Genomic DNA, 21,337 nt, shown 5'->3' on the forward strand with positions numbered 1-21,337 from the left:
ACAAGTATTTAACAATTGCCTTTTTATAGTACAAGTATTTAACAATTGCCTTTTTATAGTACAAGTATTTAACAATTGCCTTTTTATAGTACAAGTATTTAACAATTGCCTTTTTATAGTACAAGTATTTAACAATTGCCTTTTTATAGTACAAGTATTTAACAATTGCCTTTTTATAGTACAAGTATTTAACAATTGCCTTTTTATAGTACAAGTATTTAACAATTGCCTTTTTATAGTACAAGTATTTAACAATTGCCTTTTTATAGTACAAGTATTTAACAATTGCCTTTTTATAGTACAAGTATTTAACAATTGCCTTTTTATAGTACAAGTATTTAACAATTGCCTTTTTATAGTACAAGTATTTAACAATTGCCTTTTTATAGTACAAGTATTTAACAATTGCCTTTTTATAGTACAAGTATTTAACAATTGCCTTTTTATAGTACAAGTATTTAACAATTGCCTTTTTATAGTACAAGTATTTAACAATTGCCTTTTTATAGTACAAGTATTTAACAATTGCCTTTTTATAGTACAAGTATTTAACAATTGCCTTTTTATAGTACAAGTATTTAACAATTGCCTTTTTATAGTACAAGTATTTAACAATTGCCTTTTTATAGTACAAGTATTTAACAATTGCCTTTTTATAGTACAAGTATTTAACAATTGCCTTTTTATAGTACAAGTATTTAACAATTGCCTTTTTATAGTACAAGTATTTAACAATTGCCTTTTTATAGTACAAGTATTTAACAATTGCCTTTTTATAGTACAAGTATTTAACAATTGCCTTTTTATAGTACAAGTATTTAACAATTGCCTTTTTATAGTACAAGTATTTAACAATTGCCTTTTTATAGTACAAGTATTTAACAATTGCCTTTTTATAGTACAAGTATTTAACAATTGCCTTTTTATAGTACAAGTATTTAACAATTGCCTTTTTATAGTACAAGTATTTAACAATTGCCTTTTTATAGTACAAGTATTTAACAATTGCCTTTTTATAGTACAAGTATTTAACAATTGCCTTTTTATAGTACAAGTATTTAACAATTGCCTTTTTATAGTACAAGTATTTAACAATTGCCTTTTTATAGTACAAGTATTTAACAATTGCCTTTTTATAGTACAAGTATTTAACAATTGCCTTTTTATAGTACAAGTATTTAACAATTGCCTTTTTATAGTACAAGTATTTAACAATTGCCTTTTTATAGTACAAGTATTTAACAATTGCCTTTTTATAGTACAAGTATTTAACAATTGCCTTTTTATAGTACAAGTATTTAACAATTGCCTTTTTATAGTACAAGTATTTAACAATTGCCTTTTTATAGTACAAGTATTTAACAATTGCCTTTTTATAGTACAAGTATTTAACAATTGCCTTTTTATAGTACAAGTATTTAACAATTGCCTTTTTATAGTACAAGTATTTAACAATTGCCTTTTTATAGTACAAGTATTTAACAATTGCCTTTTTATAGTACAAGTATTTAACAATTGCCTTTTTATAGTACAAGTATTTAACAATTGCCTTTTTATAGTACAAGTATTTAACAATTGCCTTTTTATAGTACAAGTATTTAACAATTGCCTTTTTATAGTACAAGTATTTAACAATTGCCTTTTTATAGTACAAGTATTTAACAATTGCCTTTTTATAGTACAAGTATTTAACAATTGCCTTTTTATAGTACAAGTATTTAACAATTGCCTTTTTATAGTACAAGTATTTAACAATTGCCTTTTTATAGTACAAGTATTTAACAATTGCCTTTTTATAGTACAAGTATTTAACAATTGCCTTTTTATAGTACAAGTATTTAACAATTGCCTTTTTATAGTACAAGTATTTAACAATTGCCTTTTTATAGTACAAGTATTTAACAATTGCCTTTTTATAGTACAAGTATTTAACAATTGCCTTTTTATAGTACAAGTATTTAACAATTGCCTTTTTATAGTACAAGTATTTAACAATTGCCTTTTTATAGTACAAGTATTTAACAATTGCCTTTTTATAGTACAAGTATTTAACAATTGCCTTTTTATAGTACAAGTATTTAACAATTGCCTTTTTATAGTACAAGTATTTAACAATTGCCTTTTTATAGTACAAGTATTTAACAATTGCCTTTTTATAGTACAAGTATTTAACAATTGCCTTTTTATAGTACAAGTATTTAACAATTGCCTTTTTATAGTACAAGTATTTAACAATTGCCTTTTTATAGTACAAGTATTTAACAATTGCCTTTTTATAGTACAAGTATTTAACAATTGCCTTTTTATAGTACAAGTATTTAACAATTGCCTTTTTATAGTACAAGTATTTAACAATTGCCTTTTTATAGTACAAGTATTTAACAATTGCCTTTTTATAGTACAAGTATTTAACAATTGCCTTTTTATAGTACAAGTATTTAACAATTGCCTTTTTATAGTACAAGTATTTAACAATTGCCTTTTTATAGTACAAGTATTTAACAATTGCCTTTTTATAGTACAAGTATTTAACAATTGCCTTTTTATAGTACAAGTATTTAACAATTGCCTTTTTATAGTACAAGTATTTAACAATTGCCTTTTTATAGTACAAGTATTTAACAATTGCCTTTTTATAGTACAAGTATTTAACAATTGCCTTTTTATAGTACAAGTATTTAACAATTGCCTTTTTATAGTACAAGTATTTAACAATTGCCTTTTTATAGTACAAGTATTTAACAATTGCCTTTTTATAGTACAAGTATTTAACAATTGCCTTTTTATAGTACAAGTATTTAACAATTGCCTTTTTATAGTACAAGTATTTAACAATTGCCTTTTTATAGTACAAGTATTTAACAATTGCCTTTTTATAGTACAAGTATTTAACAATTGCCTTTTTATAGTACAAGTATTTAACAATTGCCTTTTTATAGTACAAGTATTTAACAATTGCCTTTTTATAGTACAAGTATTTAACAATTGCCTTTTTATAGTACAAGTATTTAACAATTGCCTTTTTATAGTACAAGTATTTAACAATTGCCTTTTTATAGTACAAGTATTTAACAATTGCCTTTTTATAGTACAAGTATTTAACAATTGCCTTTTTATAGTACAAGTATTTAACAATTGCCTTTTTATAGTACAAGTATTTAACAATTGCCTTTTTATAGTACAAGTATTTAACAATTGCCTTTTTATAGTACAAGTATTTAACAATTGCCTTTTTATAGTACAAGTATTTAACAATTGCCTTTTTATAGTACAAGTATTTAACAATTGCCTTTTTATAGTACAAGTATTTAACAATTGCCTTTTTATAGTACAAGTATTTAACAATTGCCTTTTTATAGTACAAGTATTTAACAATTGCCTTTTTATAGTACAAGTATTTAACAATTGCCTTTTTATAGTACAAGTATTTAACAATTGCCTTTTTATAGTACAAGTATTTAACAATTGCCTTTTTATAGTACAAGTATTTAACAATTGCCTTTTTATAGTACAAGTATTTAACAATTGCCTTTTTATAGTACAAGTATTTAACAATTGCCTTTTTATAGTACAAGTATTTAACAATTGCCTTTTTATAGTACAAGTATTTAACAATTGCCTTTTTATAGTACAAGTATTTAACAATTGCCTTTTTATAGTACAAGTATTTAACAATTGCCTTTTTTATAGTACAAGTATTTAACAATTGCCTTTTTTATAGTACAAGTATTTAACAATTGCCTTTTTTATAGTACAAGTATTTAACAATTGCCTTTTTTATAGTACAAGTATTTAACAATTGCCTTTTTTATAGTACAAGTATTTAACAATTGCCTTTTTTATAGTACAAGTATTTAACAATTGCCTTTTTTATAGTACAAGTATTTAAAAAATTCTGGTAAAAGAATTAATCTTCAAAATTATTGATGCATCAGTTTCCTCCTGCTCTTCATAAAATCTTTGAATCGTTAATCAATTTAACTTTAATCCGACATCTAGTTAACTTCTTTTTGGCTATCAATATGGATTTCTGCAAGCCCGTTCTACTATGTTTATCCTAACAATCATTGCTGAACACATAGCATGCACTGGTCCAAACAGATGAAGTTAGGGTGGTTGCATTTGATTCATCAAAAACCTTTGACAAGATCTGGCATGAAGTCCTACATATAAAAGTACTTGTACAGTACTATTGGATGAATATTTAATATAAGATTCTTCCTAATCAAAAGAAAGATCCAGGTGATGGCTGTTCATTCAAACATGACATTATGTGGGTGTGCTGCAAGGAGCAATCCTTTAACCTTTATTTCTGATTTTTATAAATTACCTCCCTGATGAAATTGTGTCCATGATGGATATATTTGCTGATGATATTATGCTTTATTTTTAACATGTACTTAAAATCAACATGCACATATATAAGTCAATGACAGATTTATTGAAAAGTGACCTTCAGTCTGTAGTGAAATGGGGACGTGAATAGATGGTAACATTTAAAACTACTGAAACAAAGCTCCTTTAACAATTATATAAAACCTTTTCTATCACTAATTGTCATGGTTGATAGCATGCATGGACATTGAGTTCAGCACTGTTTGGGAAATGAACAAGGGAATGAGGCAGCCTACTCATAGAGGGTTCAGCATTCCAGCTCCTCAGTCTAAAATCTACAGATAACATAAATTGAAACCAAGACAAAGATGCTGCCAAATCTGCTTCAAGGAAAGTGAGCTCCCTTTATTGTGCTCGAAAATTTTTTCACACTTGACAGTATCCTATATTTCTACAAAGGTACCATTCATGCGTGCAGTATTGTCACATCTGAGCTGATGCATCAGCTACTAGTCTCTCCCTATTAGACAAGGTTAAAAAAAATAATCTCTAATCTAATAGGTTTCACATTTTCTTCTAAGCCTCTGTCCCATCTCTGCTTGTTTTACAAGAATAAAAATGGGTGAGTTTGCTGCTCTGGTGGCCCCTCAAGGTAAATGCCCCAATCAACTCGACAATCAGCTAAATTCTGTCCCTTTATAGTTGATATCTCTAGATGCTGGGCGCTTTTTACATTTCTCCTCTCAACTTTCCTTCAACTGCTAACCTTTAGAATTACCTCTCTGTTTCTATAAGCACAAGTTTCTGTTGTCATTATTATTTCTTTGTTTTATCGTTATTTTCATGACAAATGCTCGTCTGAGCTCCAATCTCTGATCCCCCCCTTGCCAATCTTTCATGATAAATACCCGTCTAGCTGATACCACTGTCAATAATTTAATAATTTTCCCCACTCTTTATCTGTGCCTAAATCAAAACTTAGATTCCATGAACAAAGCTTCTTTCTTAGAAGTGCACGCCTGTGGAACTCTCTACCGCTTGCCTGTTTCCCACCTGACTACAACTTGGATGTCTTCAAGTTCAACATAAACAAATTCCTGATGAACTGCCCCTTTAAGACACTTTATCAAATCTCCAATACTAACGATTACTACAATACTATCCCATTGATTACTGTACACACAATAACCCTTATTCCCAAGTGGCTTCTGGGCCTTGATAAGTGGTGACCACCATGTAAAAAAAAAAAAAAAAAAAAAAAAAAAAAAATGAATAAACAGTGTAAAGCTATTTACTGACGAGGGAGATGTCGCTGAAGAAATTGATGTTGGTAGTGAGACTTTAGAAGGTAGATGATGTAGTGAGCCTGCTCTCATTGTTTTTCGAGGGGGGGGGGTGAATTGATGATGAATAAGAGCAACCAACTAAATGTAGAAAAGATAAAGGCTTTGTTAGTGAGAGCATTCACAGATGGCACATTCACAACCTACAGGAAGTTGATTGTGGTTAGATGGGCTGGGGAGCAAGTGGACGTTTACACAAACAGCAGACGCTTGGTTGGATTGACTGGATTTGAGAAAGTTGGTCTGGAAAGGCTTGTTATACTGGTTTTTATTATGGGGTTCCCGGATGTCATCTCCATCAAACTCTAACAGGTGACAAAAATTAAAATCCTGATTATAGGAGACCTAATAGCGAAAGCAAGGGTACTGAGGGACCAAAGCCAGGAGTCCATCACACGGTAAATCTGCTGTTCTTGTCAAGAGCAGCCCTAGCTGGTGTAAACTGCTGAAGACCTGGAACACATTGCCATGCCACCTATATGACAAGGTTGGATACTGGGCACAGCACTGTTTGGAGAAACAAACAATAGAACAAGGTATCAGCACCAGCCTACTCCCCCCACCAAAATGTAAATGTAGCACTCCCAGAGATTATAATCTTCGTTGATGGAATGCATTAATTGACATAGAACATTCCCATGCAATAATAGATGCCAATCAATGCCTAGGAGACAGCAAAAGTGGATGTCATGACTATTGGAAGCACATTCCTGCAGGTAGGGAGTGATCACCATTTCCACAAATGAAAGTGACTGTCATGATCAATGTTCTGGTACGAGGGGCGTGTCATAAGTAATGCCCCTGACCCACTTCCAGTTGTCTGATCTATCTAAAATTTTGCATGTGCAATGATTTATATCTCTATGGCTTATGTGGCAAATTACAGCTCTGAACTAATTGTGGTTTCTGTTTTACAGGTGTTTGAACTGAGTCAGGTGTGAAATGGAGCCTGTTGAATGTCGAGCAGTGATCCGGTTTTTATATTTGAAAGGACGCATACCACAGTAGACTTTTGATGAAATGAAAGAAACTTATGGTGATAATGCCCCATCATATGACTTGTTAAACACTGGCATGGCTGGAAGTCTGTGGAAACAGCTCCCAGATCTGGTCCCCCATCCCACTGCCATTGATGAGGCATCTGTCTGACAAGTTGAGGTTGCCATTTTGGAAGATCGGCGCATTACTATTCGCCAAATAGCCCAAGATGTCAAGATTAGTACAGGGTCTGTGGAAACTATCATTCATGACCATATGCATAAGGTGTCTGGCAGATGGATTCCCAGGTTGCTCACACCATTCCAGAAGCGAGAACGCGTTGAGTGCTTGAGGATGAATTTGGAGATGTGCCAAGAAGATGAGTCAAAATTTTTCAAAAGACTGATTACACAGGATGAAACCTGGGTCCATCACTATGATCCAGAGATCAAAGCCCAGTCAATGCAGTGGAAGCACTTGGACTCACCACCTACAAAGAAGGCAAGGGTGCAGCTCTCCGCTGGCAAGGTCATGCTCACAGTCCTCTGGGACCAGGACGGAGTAGTGATGAGATTTCCTGGCAAAGGGTATCACAATTACAGTATCCTATTATGCTTCACTTTTGAGGAAATTAAGGGAAGCTATCAAAATCAAGAGGCGGGGCAAGATCAGCAAAGGTACCCTCCTCCTGCAGGACAACGCTCTGGTCCACAACTCGCATGTCGCCAGATCACAAGCACATGCGTGTGGTTATGAAATCCTCCCCCATCCTCCCTACTCCCATGACCTTGCACCCTCTGACTTTCACCTCTTCCAAGCTATGAAGTTGTTTTTGAAAGGAAAGCGTTTCCCAGATGATGCAGCCTTGATTTCTGAAGTCACGTCGTGGTTGGAGGGCCAACCTGGAATGTTCTACAAAAACGGTCTCCAGATCTGCATCAAACGATGGGAGAAATGCATAACTCTGGGTGGTTCCTATGTAGAGAAAGACTAATAACTGTGCCAAGTTTCGTTGCTCTACTGCTATGGGAAGTGGGTCAGGGGCATTACTTATTGAACGCCCCTTGTAGTGTCATGGTAAACCCAATGAGGTTTGATCTATTATTGGGATCGATATGATAAAAGCATTGAGAAGCATCACTGTTGAACTTACAGATGCAGTTCAGATCAGTGACAGGAGTGTCCCTGTGTGTGTGGCCATCTCCGTCAGTGAATCTGACTTTATTGCTACCTTTGACCATCACAGCAGATGACTGCTCGGCTGAAGAAGTGCACCAGAGTGTTTGAATATAAGGTGGCTGCAGAAATTTGACCAGAGTTTGATTAGGAACTCCAGGCATGGATAGACAAATGTTGGCTCATGCTATACTTGCAAGAAGGACTCAGATTTTTCAAGGAGATGATTCGGTTGATGGCTGTGATGTAGAAGAATAAGGCAAAGGTGTGACCAGTGATTGACTGTCAAAACTTAAACATCATGTAGATGCATTCACGGCAATTGCGGATGTTTGTGCTGCTAAGATGCACAAATGATACCAAAAAAGAAGATAATGCATTACTGCTAAACCTCAGAGCGAATCTCCAAGTAGAAGTCCACAAGATGCTGTGGCCATGTCAGACTTGAGATCGATGGAAAAACATACAGTCTGACATGTCTGAGGTTTGGATTGAATGGGGCTCCCCTTATAAAGGCCATCCTCAGTAAGGTGCTATTGCAGGAGGAAGCTGTGGACCATGCAACCTCAGCCTACATCAGCAATATATTTGTTGATGAAATATTGTCTGCATCTCAAGTTGGAACATTTGGATCGGTTTGAAGTGGAATGTAAGGATAACACATACGTTGGGATTGATGGTTTTAAGAAAACAGTGTCCTGCGCTGAAAACAAGCAAACAAAGCCCCAGAAATTCCAATAATGTCACGCGACTAAACATTACACATTACGGTACTTGGCTTTTTCCTAACAATCACCTGTTGTAGTTGAGGCAGTTGGCATGGCAGGACTCGGTAAGCATTCATCAACTGGAAGTGGTCTTTTGTGAATATGACCCATCTGTTCTATACCAGGGGCTATCTACTCATACAATGTAACTCAAAAAGATGATTCCATTTGACTACACCAGTCAATTCAATGAATGAAGTATATAACAGAGATATAATCAAATTTGAGTGAAATTGTCAGTAAAATCTATTATAAATAAATAAATATATTTTACTATAACACACAGTGAATTTCAAGGATTTAATGTCAATCCATTATTTTTTACATGCCCAAAGTTGGATCCCTCCACAAAGTCTTCCAATATTAGAAAATCAACATTTTTTTTTTTTTTAATTTCTCATCCAAAAATTAATCTAGTATAAAAATTTTAATTGGTAACTTTTTACAAAAGTGTACATTTTACTCATTTTTCTATTCAACTGCCAAATTGGAATCAGTGTTTACATGTTATAGTGTTTATAGGGATCCAATAATGAAAAAAAAAACCTTAATCTATATGAATCATAATAATTTTCATTGTGTTAGCAGCTAAAATAAAACTTAATGAACATATAATTTTCACCAATGTATAAGACTGGGTATATCTAGAAATTATTAATTCCATCCATATTATCTATAAATGAACTATAGCATTAATTTCATAAAGATTTTTCTCTTATTTGAATTTTTTATTTTCAGTTATATACTGCTTAAGTTGGTCTTGTATTCAATATCACACAAAACGTAATTCCTGACTAACTTGGAATGGCCATAACTCATATACTAATTGAGATGCCAACATGAATTTGATATTTTCTTTTATACCTTGCAGCACTATATATGCACAGTTTTTTGGCATGTTGACAAATATTCTGTTTGGAATATCTAATGTTAAATATATTTACTTGTAAATTTTTCAAGAAATGAAAACTGTTAAAATTAGATAGCTTAACAGAAAATTGTTTTAAACAATCAGGTATTTTAAATTCATGTAACATTTTATTATATTTATTGAATGAAGGTATTCCTGTCAAATTTATTATACATTTAAACATGGTACCATTATATTTGCTAAACAAAGCAAAGTTTTAGTTTTTTTATTCAATATTTTTTATAACTTTCATTTAATTTAACCAAATAAGATAAAAAAAATTAAACTTTAAATCAGTTTGAGCCATTGAACCATGCATAATATTTGAATTAAATGAATATTTAATTCAGAATGATTGGTCAACTACTACATATATCCTGCATTTTTGGTGCTTGCTATCAATTTCAGCTGAGCCATTATTTCTTAACATTTTTTATGAATCTATTTCTTATTTTGTCTCTTCTTTCTCTCTGCAGAGTGTGTATCGCTCCTCAACTGCCGTTGTTCAGATTTTCATCCAAATGAGTTCAGAGATGTGGGATTTTGATGTTCATGGGGATTTATATTTTGAGAAAGCTGTTAATGGATTCTTGACAGATCTTTTTGCTAAATGGAAGGTACATAAGTTTATTATGCAATCAAACATTTTTGTTCTTTTTCTTTTCTGTTCTGTAGTTTTCATTGCCGGAAGAATATTTGTTTTGATTGTTTCATCCATAATCTTCTATGAAAATATTACACTGTCTAACTGTCCAAAGAAAATTATAAATTAAGTTTGTCCCTTATCTAATGAAGATAAGTGTAGTATTTACTTCTGTATGGGAACATGTTTGACACAGTTTCTGTTTATAATAGGACTTTGTAACAATTTATGTTCAGTACATTTAAAAGAAACCTACCTCTTTGTTGGCACTTTGTTGTTTATTATTACAATGATCTTTTTTGCTAAAACTGAAAATGCCTATGTGGAAGATGCTGTCCTGTCAGTTGGGTTGAAGCTACTGCTAACTCTTCACTTATGTGCCATTTCTCTAATGTTGCTGTCCAGTTTTCATTTGTTTAGTCAGTAAAATTAACAGTCAGGTGCATTATATATTGATGTGTCAATTTAATTTAGACTAGCCAGCAAAATAAATCCTATAATTAATGATAATATGCAACAACAAAAAACAAACAAAACTCTCAACTGATCTTGTGTTTTTCAGGAACAAAACTGCTGTCATGATGTAACAATAGTTCTTTTCTCCAGGACTTTCTATCGTGCTTCCAGCATCGGTGAGTTTGATTCAAAAACTTCCAATCATTCAGTTTTACATGTCTAGAAATTATTTGAAATCATTTACTTACATCGGATATTCTTTATATAATAGGTCCAAGTCTTAATTATGTTTCAATATTAAGGCCTCAACTATTTGTGACTTATATTACTTCTTTGATCATAAGTCTCAATTATTTTTCAAAGCTATCCTATTAATTAGGCCATATTTTGGAAACATTTTCTCTATTTCTACTCTCTCCCATGTTTTTTCCAAGTTCTTATTCATTAATATGAAATCTCTAAAATAAAATTTAAATAATTATATATCCACTGTTCCTAATCCACCTATCCATACAATTATACTCACAATCATTTTATCATACTATTTATGACATATGCAAATCCTTTCTCTCCATTTCATATTTATAAAACTCAGTGTGTGTGTGTGTTGTGCTTGCCTTATGGAAAAGAATCTTAGAGAATCTACATAAAATATAAAGGTGTATTTTTATGTAAAATTAACTGAAGGAATTTTTTTTCATTACATTTTCACCCAAACAATGCGCACTGCCACTTTGATGTAGGGATTACTATCTGGAGCATAAATTGCAGGGATACTATGTAAGGAGTTATGTAGCAAGATGTTTGTTTACATTACACTTGAACTTTTGCATATCAGTACAGTGAGGAGAGCAAGAATCCGAAAGGGAATTCCAAATTCTACCAATTCTAGAGAAGAAACTATTGGAGTAGAAAGCTTTCTGGTATCTGGGGATCTCTATTGTGTAGGGGTGGGATTTTGACGCTTGTCAGGGGTTGGGTACAAGGGCTTGTAGTTCGTCAGAGAACCTACCATTAAAATACTTGGGCAGAGGGATGCAACATTTCATCGATGGGATAGAGGTTGAAGCCTAGCTGACGGTTCAGGACCTATTAGGTTGGCAACTCTTTTGACTCCTGTTCAGGAGTGAGAGATTAGGAGATGCACCAGCCCAAATGTGACAACAATACTCTATACATGGGTAAATGGTGGCCTTGTAAAGATAGGATACTTTCGGGTGTAACTTTCTAGCACTGTAGAGAGAGCTTACTTTCCTCACAGCAGCCCCGGCAATGCCCTCAATATATCTGTTTCAACTCCTGTTCTCTGTGAATGTTAAACTGATTAGTTTGAATGAAGTAAGTATTGTTGGTTGAGAAGTTTCTTGTAGTTATTAAAGAAGTTTAGTCTTGGCAGCATTGAATGTTACCATCCATTTTTGTCCCCATTCCACTTCAGACTGGAGGTCTTCCTCTTGGGTTTGCACCATTGCCTTGGATATTGGTTCCCCTATTTATTGGAGAGGGACCTATGTTTTCAGTGGGGTCCGTGCTTCAGTTAGTCTGGACGATTACCAGATAACCCTCCATTACGTTTTCCTTAAATTTTGCCACAAATTGTATTTTATTAAATAGATGTGCACAATAGAAAAATTTTTCTTTGCAAAAATTCCCGTTGTATCCCCAGGGGCTCAAGAGGTCAAAAATGCCCCAAAATGACACGTTTTACCCCATAATTTTTTATCTATCTATTAGATTTTTCTGAAACTTGGCCAACATGTGGAGCACATTATTCTTAATATAGATCCAATATGGGTGACCCTGGCAAAAATCTGGTTTGCGTCCCCGGTGACTTTTAGTGCCAAAAACGCCTCTTTTCATATTTCTCAAAAACTTGATATGTCTGACTATATAGTGGTTTTTCATGTTGGTCAACTCAAATATACATGTGTTAAGGCCTGAAACTGCACCGTTACCCATTTACACTGGGATTCGGTAACCCCAGGGGCTCAAAAGAAATCAAAAATGGCCAAAAATTACAATTTTTGCTCATAGCATTTGATCCATCGCTTAGATTTTCTTGAAACTTGGCCAAAGTGTGGAGGCCATTGTTCTTAATATAAATTCAGTATGGGTGACCCTGGCAAAATTCTCATTCACATCTCTCTGGAACTTTTAGGGCTAAAAAGCATGCTGTTTTGGAGCTCTGTTTTCATATTACTCAAAAACTTAATATGTATGTCTATATAATGGTTTTCCATGGTGCTGAATTCAAATATACATGTCTTAAGGCGTGAAACTGCTTCGGTTGTCCATTTTCACTGGGATTCAGCATTCCCAGGAGCTCAAAAGGGGGAGATCACAAGTTCCCCAAAATTGCAAAAAAAAAAATAACACTTTTTACCCCGTAACTTTTGCCCCATCCATTAGATTTTTCTGAAACTTGGAGAAAATGTGAAGGCAACATTGCCCCTTCACACATTCATCATTTCTTCAACTATATTTTTAATAGTAATCTTGTTCTAATTAATGATTCCCATATTAACATAATCGAATATTTCTTAGATAAGAGAAAAATCCAGTTTGTCCTCAATGGACATACGTCAACACAACATAATATAGATGCGGGTGTGCCACAGGGGGTCAATCTTTGGACTTTTATTATTCCTGATATTCATTAATGACCTCCCTGATAAAATTTTCTCTGAGATGGGGATATTTGCTGATGATACCATGCTCTATAACAGACCTGAGGATAAAACGAATGAACACAAATCTAAGGAAATTGCTAAAACTCTAGAGGAAGATCTCCAGTCTGTAGTAGAATGAGGCTGTAACTGGTTGGTAACTTTCAATGCTGCCAAGATTAAACTTATTTGCTTTAAAACCAGTTTCGAAACCTAGTAGGTAATACCCTTTTTCTTCCCTGCAACCTCTTTCCTACAGGAGAGACGTCATGAGCCTATCTCTGCTCTATCACTATTTGCATGGTAAGTGCTCGTCTGAACTCCAATCTATGGTCCGCCCTTCCCAAACTTTCACAAAAAACACTTGACTAGCTAATACCACTATATAAGATTTTCCCCACTCTCTATCTGTCTAAATGTAAACGCAGATTCCATGAACAAAGCGTCTTTCCCAGGACTGCTCACCTTTGGAACACTGTTCTGCTGTAATGCTTCCTGGCTAAATACAACATGGTAGCCCTCAAATCTAATGTAAACAAGTTCCTGTTAAGTTGTCTTTATAAATAATCAAATTCTACCCAATTTACACCATTAACAATTATTTCACTACCACCTTAGTCATTGACCCTTATCTTCAAGTGCCCTTTGGGCTATAAGTGGTAAGCCCAAAGTAGTAAAAATACCCCCCCCCAAAAAAAAACCCCTTCTCAACCACTGATTGCCATGGCTAGTGATACACTACCTAAAAGTACTTCCTTCAAGTTCCTAGGATTAACATTTAGACATGAATTGGAACAAATACATTGAGGCAATTGCTAGGGTTGCTGCGAGGAAGGTGGGCTCTCTCTACTAAAAAGTTACTCACACCTGAGAGTATTCTGTCTATCTACATGGTCACAGTGTGACCATGCATGGAGTATTGTTACCTCATTTGGGCTGGTGCATCTGCCACTAGTCTCTCATTCCTGGACAGAGTTGAAAAAATAGTCGCTGACCTAAAAGGTCCTGAACTATCAACTACATGGTCAGTTTGACCATGCATTTCTTCTCTCTGATGTCGGCTTGTAGTTGAATGCTACAAACAGAATGGGAATATACTCCCTATTTTCATGAAAACAAATGAAAGCAAAAAATGTATACGTAAAATATGCTGTTGAAAATTATAAACAAATATTGTTCATACACTGTAATATTGTGAAAAAAAAAAGGGGGGTAAAGAATATAGATTTGGATGAATTGTTGTCCTTATTCAATTCCGAATATTACGTTTTCTTGCTTGTAGAGTATTGTGACATTTTAAATAACAGAATAATTCTTTATGCATACGTACATGTGGCGTTTATCCGTGGTCTCATTTCTCACTTCTGTTATAGTCGCTTCTTTTCATCGATGCTATTTCGTCATAATGGTTGCTACAGAAACAATCTTCATTTTATGAATATAGACAACCTGAAACCCACTTTTATTTTAATTTCTTCGAAACCCAATTACTTGAAAAAGAAAACAAAAATACAATTTGTTTTACATTTGTTGTATTTAAAACCCTTTGTTTGATCACATTTATGCATCGTTTGGTGGAAAAGTATGAATCCATATTTCCATTTAAATGTGTAATATAACTGCTATGAAATATATTGAATCGTTGCTTATTGTATATTAGTAAGTTCATAAAAAATACTTGTAGTATATTTCTCCTTTTGATATCTGTTCATGACTTATGAATGTTAACAGCATTTAAATTTGTAAACAAAATCGTTTCTTCCCTTATCGAATTGTTTCATTTGTATCGATCGTTTCATCTGTATCGAATTGTTTCATTTTTATTCCTGAAAACTTCTTTCTTCAGATGATTTTCCCCTTTCTGTAAGAGATTGGATTCAGCAAGACTATAAAGGCAGATTTTATGAAGATTTCTACAGGTAAGCACATTCAACTGCTCTTTTCTATTCATGAACTTTTTATTTCTTATCATAAATCCCAGTTAAAATATAAATCACAATTTTATTTGAACATTTTTCCTCTGCTATATTCTTGTAGAATGATATCACTTCTTACTACCAGAAGGAACTAAGTCTGACTAAGACTATATATAGTGAGCACCAGCAGGTCTACCCGCTATTGCCTGGAGCCATAAAAAGTAGAAGAGCTTAAAAAGTGTTACATTTCTGAAGTTTTGAGATGAGAATTGGTTATTCGTATTATTTAGATTCTTTGGACTCTTGAGTGTCATTTTCACAATGTTTTGGTCAATGTCACCTCTGACTTTCTTCAGGTATATCTTGTCAAACTCTGGAATATTTCTGTAAAACTTGAGAATTTGGATGCAATTTCAAGCGGAACCCTTTATTTACTTAAAGGGAGTGGAATGTTCTCGTTCCATCAATCATGACTGAATAGAGGTCCTAAGTAATTCGCAATTATATTTTTTTGGGTCACCCACACTGAGAATTAAACCAGCAATCTTCAGGAGAATATCACTTTTACAATTGATTTTTTTTTTCAGTTCCTCTAACCGTGCTGCGGTGAGAAGCAAGTAAATATCTACTTTCTAAAGAACTGATCGTCAAAGTTTTTCAAATTGATACGTGACTGTGAATACTTTCATTTCAGTTTTAAGTTGTTTGATTAGCAAATGTAAAATGTTTATCTTCTTATAAAAAATATACACTTTTGTGTTGAAGAATTAGGTTTTTCTGAATTTATTAAAGAAAATTAAAAAGAAGTCTTACATTTCATTTTTGTAAGATAAAAAAATACTGCATTGAAGTATATTTTTTAATTAACAAAAAATGTTAGTTTATTTACAAAAAAATAAAAAAAATGGGATTGTTCACTTTAAAAAGTTATATTTAGAAATGTATATGAAAGATTTATTAAACTTCTTTGTATGTTTTTTTTTTTTTTTTTTTTTTTTTTTTTACAAAGGAGTCACCACTTATCAAGGCTCAGAGGCCACTCGAGGGTAAGGGTTAATGAATGTAATTGTAGTAATTGTTAATAGTGGAAATTTGGTAAATTGGATTACTTAAGAGGACAGCTTGTCAAGAACTTGTTCACATTGGACTTGAACACGACTATAACATAGTCAGTTGGAAAGCAGGGAAACGCAAGAGTTCCACAGGCGTGCAGTTCTAAGAAAGAAACTTTGTTCATGGAATCTATGTTTAGGTTTAGACACAGATAGGGAGTAAGGGAAATTATTGATAGTGGTTTCAGCTAAATGAGTATTTTTCATGAAAGTCAGACAAGGGAGGACGATGGATTGAAGCTCAGATGAGCACTTGCCATGAAAATAACGATAAAACAGAGAGAAGCTCGCAACATCTCTTTTGTGGGAAAGGGGTTACAGGAACTAGAAGAGCACACTCTACAAGGCTATAAAGTCTATTTTGAATTTTGTCCAGGTAGGATAAGATGCTTTTAATAGCTCCTGCCCAGATTTGGCTACAGTACCCCATTCTTGGACGTACTTGTCTTTTATACAGGTAGAGAATTGCATCAGCAGTGAGATATCTACTGGAGTGGTAGAATGATCTCACCATTTTTTCAGTAGCCTTGGCAATGGTTTTAATGTACATGTTCCATTTCAAATCAGAGAACTTGAATGCCTACTAGACACTGTCCTCGAGTGCCTAAGGTCTCTCTGTAGAAGGGTTTGTCAGAACAACTTGGCATGAGGATACTTTTCCCATAGAAGTAAACCCTGTCCAAATATTCAAAATCACATAGTATTCGCTACCCAAATAAGATCTCCTCACTATGGCTAATTTACATTAGCTTTTACGAGGAATGGTGCACCTTCTCCAAGTGATGTTACCTCAAGTAACAGCACGAAACTGGATACTCCACCAGACTAGATAAATTCTTGTCCTGGAATCCAGTAAGACCAAGAGACTAAAATGAAAAATATACTACAATGTATGAAAATGGTTAATTGGGGAGAGGAAAATTATGTTTTCAATTTCTTTACTAACTCAGTGTTTGAGAGATAAAGAACTTAAATGGAACATTCAAATATCTATGTATCTCATATAGAGTTGAGGGCCCTGTCGGTGGGGCATTAGAATACGCCGACTGCCCCCCTGCAGAGGGTAAAAGTCCCTCAATGGGGGTCCTGGATATGACCTTAAACTATCTCCAGTGGTGAGGCCCCAGCTTGTGGGCTTTGGGGAGTGTGGAGCCACCCTTTAATTACCATTGCTCCCAGGTCCACTCTGACCCGGAGTGGTAGTACCTGTTAGGGTCCCAACTATGGGTTAAATAGAATCTGACTTAAAAAAAAAATATACTCCATTAAAAATCGTTCCTCAAAATAACTAGATTCGGCATTAAATAACCTGAAAAAGGTTGATATGCCGTAACACAAAAACAACCAACCAACCAACCAACCATATAGAGTTGAAGTGTTAGTGGGCCCCTTGATTTCTGAGAACTTCAACTGAAGTAAAATAAAACAAGAGTAAAGGTCAGACCCAGAAGCTTGTCAAAACATGAAGCCTTCTTAAGACGAAAGCCATTCATTTCAATGGTTGCCAGACAGATTAGAGAGTTGATGAAAATAGCTTGGTTTTAGATGCATTAAAATTAACCAGTCACCTCTTTCCTCCTTGCACCACATGCTCAAGATCAGAAGGAGAATCAGAACTTGGTTGTTTATGGCCTTTGAAGTGTTGTGATAGATCTAAGAAAAAAATATAAATAATGCAAAGTGTTCTATCTGTTCTGATACTGCACTTTATCTTTTCTGTCCTCTGTTAGTGAAGAAATTCTTCTAGATTAAAGCAATTTTTATTTTTGTCTCAAAACATGTTTTATTAATAAATGCTAATTATCACCCTCAGATTTATGACACTTCAAGTAAGCCCCCCCCCCTTTTTTTTTTTTTTTGTAGGTTTCAAAAAATTGATTTTATTTAAAAAAAAATGTGGAAATTATAAATTGTTGTTAAGGAAGTATTTAGGTACTCATTGATAATTTCTAACAAGTAAATAATATTTTAAATTTATGAAGAATTTTAAGATTTTATTTAAAATATACTTATTTTAAAAACAAAAAATAGAGAAAATACAGACAAATCTTTATGATGTATGTACTTGTCACGGAACAACCATTTTTATGAGGGAGCAAGGTGAGGGCCTGGAATGGCCATAGTATTTTAGAATGTGTTAAAATTCAAAGACCAACAAATCCATTCAACTATTGAGATTTATGAACGATGCTATTTTATTAATTGCTAAAAATTGTAAAATTTGATATTCTTATTAAAAAAAAATATTTGATCAATATATGTGATATTTGGAATATGTCATCTTCATTCTATGACGAGTATATACATCATAAAGATTTTTTATTTTATTTATTTTTTTTTTTTGAATAAGTGTAAGTACAATACAAATTTTATGAGGGTGTAAAAATTTGAATTTCTTCATATTTTTTCAACAACCTTCATTAAAAAGAAAAAAAAGCATATTGTTTTATTAAATCAGTTAAGATAAACGTTTTATCATTTTCAGTCAGCACTGAAAAAAATCACTTGCAAATGTGACTGTTTCACTCCGTGTAAAGCAAGTGCATTTAAGAAGTTTTATCACCGCACAAGCAGAAAGGTCCAGTCTATAAATTAACTGTAGATTCTTTTATAAGACAAGGTTGCATTCGATTCTAATTTGAGAACTTTATGTGCTTGATTTTTAAAATGTGGCTATTTTAGTAGAACAACCTTGACATCTGTACTTATCCAAAGTATTTTATTATTTGTGTCTATTGCTATTAAATTTTTGCATGTAATCTTTGGAAGATTTAGTATTCCTGATGTCGTTGTTTGATAATGGAACTCAATTTGCAACTAACGAATTTGGTAATTTGTCCAGTTTTCAATTCTTGTAACCATAACCCTGTACCACCAAAATCTTTTTAACTACATTTAAGCATGTGCTAAGAAAATCAAACTAAAGTAACACTGAAAATGAATTGCTACAACATTTCTCCAAGTGTTTGGATAATTCCAAACATAACATGCCTTACTACCAGAATGAACTAAGTCTGAAAAGGACTATGGACAGTGTATTATTTGGAAAAGGGAGTATAAAAATATATTTAGTTTATTTCCAGTATTGTGTTTGAATTTATTAGTTTTTTTATTGGAACAGATAAATTATGAACTACCTATCACAAAATACATAAAAAATTCTTATGTAATTAAATTTTAAATTTAAAACATAAAAATGATCTTATTTTACTTTCACTCCATAACATTTAGCTCTAAATAATTCTTGGTCAAATTGTTTTTAATAGGTATCGATCTGCAATTTTTGTCTTTTGTTAGTTTTAGATTTTCTAGATCAAGGATCTACACAATTTTTTTTATCTTGTGCATTTATTTTAAAGTAATTTTTGATTTTCCTTTCAGGGTTGTTGTTCAAAACGAACGTTATGAAGATTGGTCAGGCACTTTGATTCAGTTAAGAATCATCTTTAATGAATATCCTGACAAAGTTGTTTCTTATCATAAGCACTGTGGTCTGCTAATGCCTCCTGCTGAGAACTCTACAGCATCACAAGGGAATTTTCTCGAAACGTTAAACATGTCCTTGAATTGTAAGTTAACCTTTTTCTTTTTTTTACTAGATGTGTCCTACTGCCTCTCAATCTGTCATGTTCTGATTTGAAATAGCACATTTAGGTTGTTTTCGACTTTGTGTGTTGGTCTGAAATAAATAAGTCCACACATTTATTGTAAGCTCTGTCTCTTGGTCTGCCATGCCAATGAATGAATATTAAGAATGAATTCATTTTTTTATCTTTTTTTTTTTTTTTTTTTTTTTTTTGATTTTTTTTTGTTTTTTTATTTTGGCTTGGCAATGTGGTACAATCATGCTACTCTGATCGATAGCCATACACTTGTGTCCTCCAGTGATGTGATCAAGGTTGGCCATTTGTGATTTCCTGTTAGTCACTTGGTATTTACCCATAAAAGGTTGCTGCTCCGTTGAAAATCTGGAAATGTCAAAAGGTCTTGGTCTGTTAACTACCTTTCTTCCCCCATGATTGAAGATAAAGAGGAAAATAGTTTGGTATTGCTCAGCAAAATTAATACTACTGAGGAGCAAATAGTCATTTCAAGTGAAACAATAATAACAACAAAAAACAACATATCAAGCAGTTTTATTTTCTAGAAAAGTAATTATTTAATAAAACACATTTGTATACAGGACTGTAATAGTTAAGCACTTCTAATAAGTTCTGGTAGCATATTTGAGCCTGGCAATTTTAACCCTAAGTTTGGAGGTTAATCCTTGAATGATATGGGTTCTGATGGTCAGCAAAAAGAAGTCTCTGAAAGTTGTTGCTCTTTGCCTTATATTGAGGATTGAATGCATTAACTTCGCGATTACAATCTATAGCGAACTATCTTCCTGACTGTAGTAGTAATGTCACAAATAGCCTTACCACAAAGAGACAAAGGGTGTGTTCTTTCTGCTACTCAGACATGGAAAGAACAAAGAAAAAAAGAAAATGCAAGAAGTGTACTGTACCTAGCTTATGCAAGAAGACGTGAAGAATGTGATAAGCCCATGGGACTGGGCGAGATTTTAGGCGGATAAAAGAACCTGGCTTGGAGGGAAAGAAGGCAGTTTTTTGTTATATCTTGTGTGATTGGAAATGTTACAATCAGCCGTGACCTTGCAGAACAAGCTAATTCCCTGTTAACTAATAATAAAACCCAAATGGCAGGTAAAGCATTTAACATTTGGTTAATTCCCGAATTTTATGATGTTTCACCTGAACACACAAAACAATTAGAATTGGTGTGTGAAATGTGTGTTGACAACATTGAGCATGTTCTACTACTCAGACTAAGATGCAGGGCTCTGTCAGTATACTGACGATTAAACCATGACTAGAGGGAGGGTTTAAAGCAGGTGAAAAAAACCCTCCTCGTAGCTTTTGCACCAGATCCTTTTGTTGCATTTGACAAGTTTGTTTTTCATCGTTTGCACCTTGGGGAAACTGGATGAATACTTGAGTGATCTACAAGATCTGGCATGTTTGATTCAAGAAAA

The 21,337-nt window shown here is 33.2% G+C and overlaps 1 protein-coding gene across 3 annotated transcripts in view; it reads left to right on the forward strand.

The window, feature by feature from the left end:
- Positions 1-21,337, forward strand: part of LOC145300993 (GATOR complex protein Iml1-like) — a 204,016-nt gene that overhangs the window by 44,127 nt on the left and 138,552 nt on the right. For all 3 annotated transcript variants that reach the window (XM_080144538.1, XM_080144559.1, XM_080144549.1), the window contains exons 8-11: positions 9,986-10,126; positions 10,715-10,784; positions 15,121-15,193; positions 19,684-19,871. In XM_080144538.1, the coding sequence (XP_080000664.1) occupies positions 9,986-10,126; positions 10,715-10,784; positions 15,121-15,193; positions 19,684-19,871 (472 nt within the window). The remainder of the gene's footprint in view (positions 1-9,985; positions 10,127-10,714; positions 10,785-15,120; positions 15,194-19,683; positions 19,872-21,337) is intronic.

This window comes from Euprymna scolopes, chromosome 1 (genome assembly GCF_053919585.1).
Source record: "Euprymna scolopes isolate OS-2025 chromosome 1, ASM5391958v1, whole genome shotgun sequence".
In the NCBI taxonomy this organism is placed as follows: Eukaryota; Metazoa; Mollusca; class Cephalopoda; order Sepiida; family Sepiolidae; genus Euprymna; species Euprymna scolopes.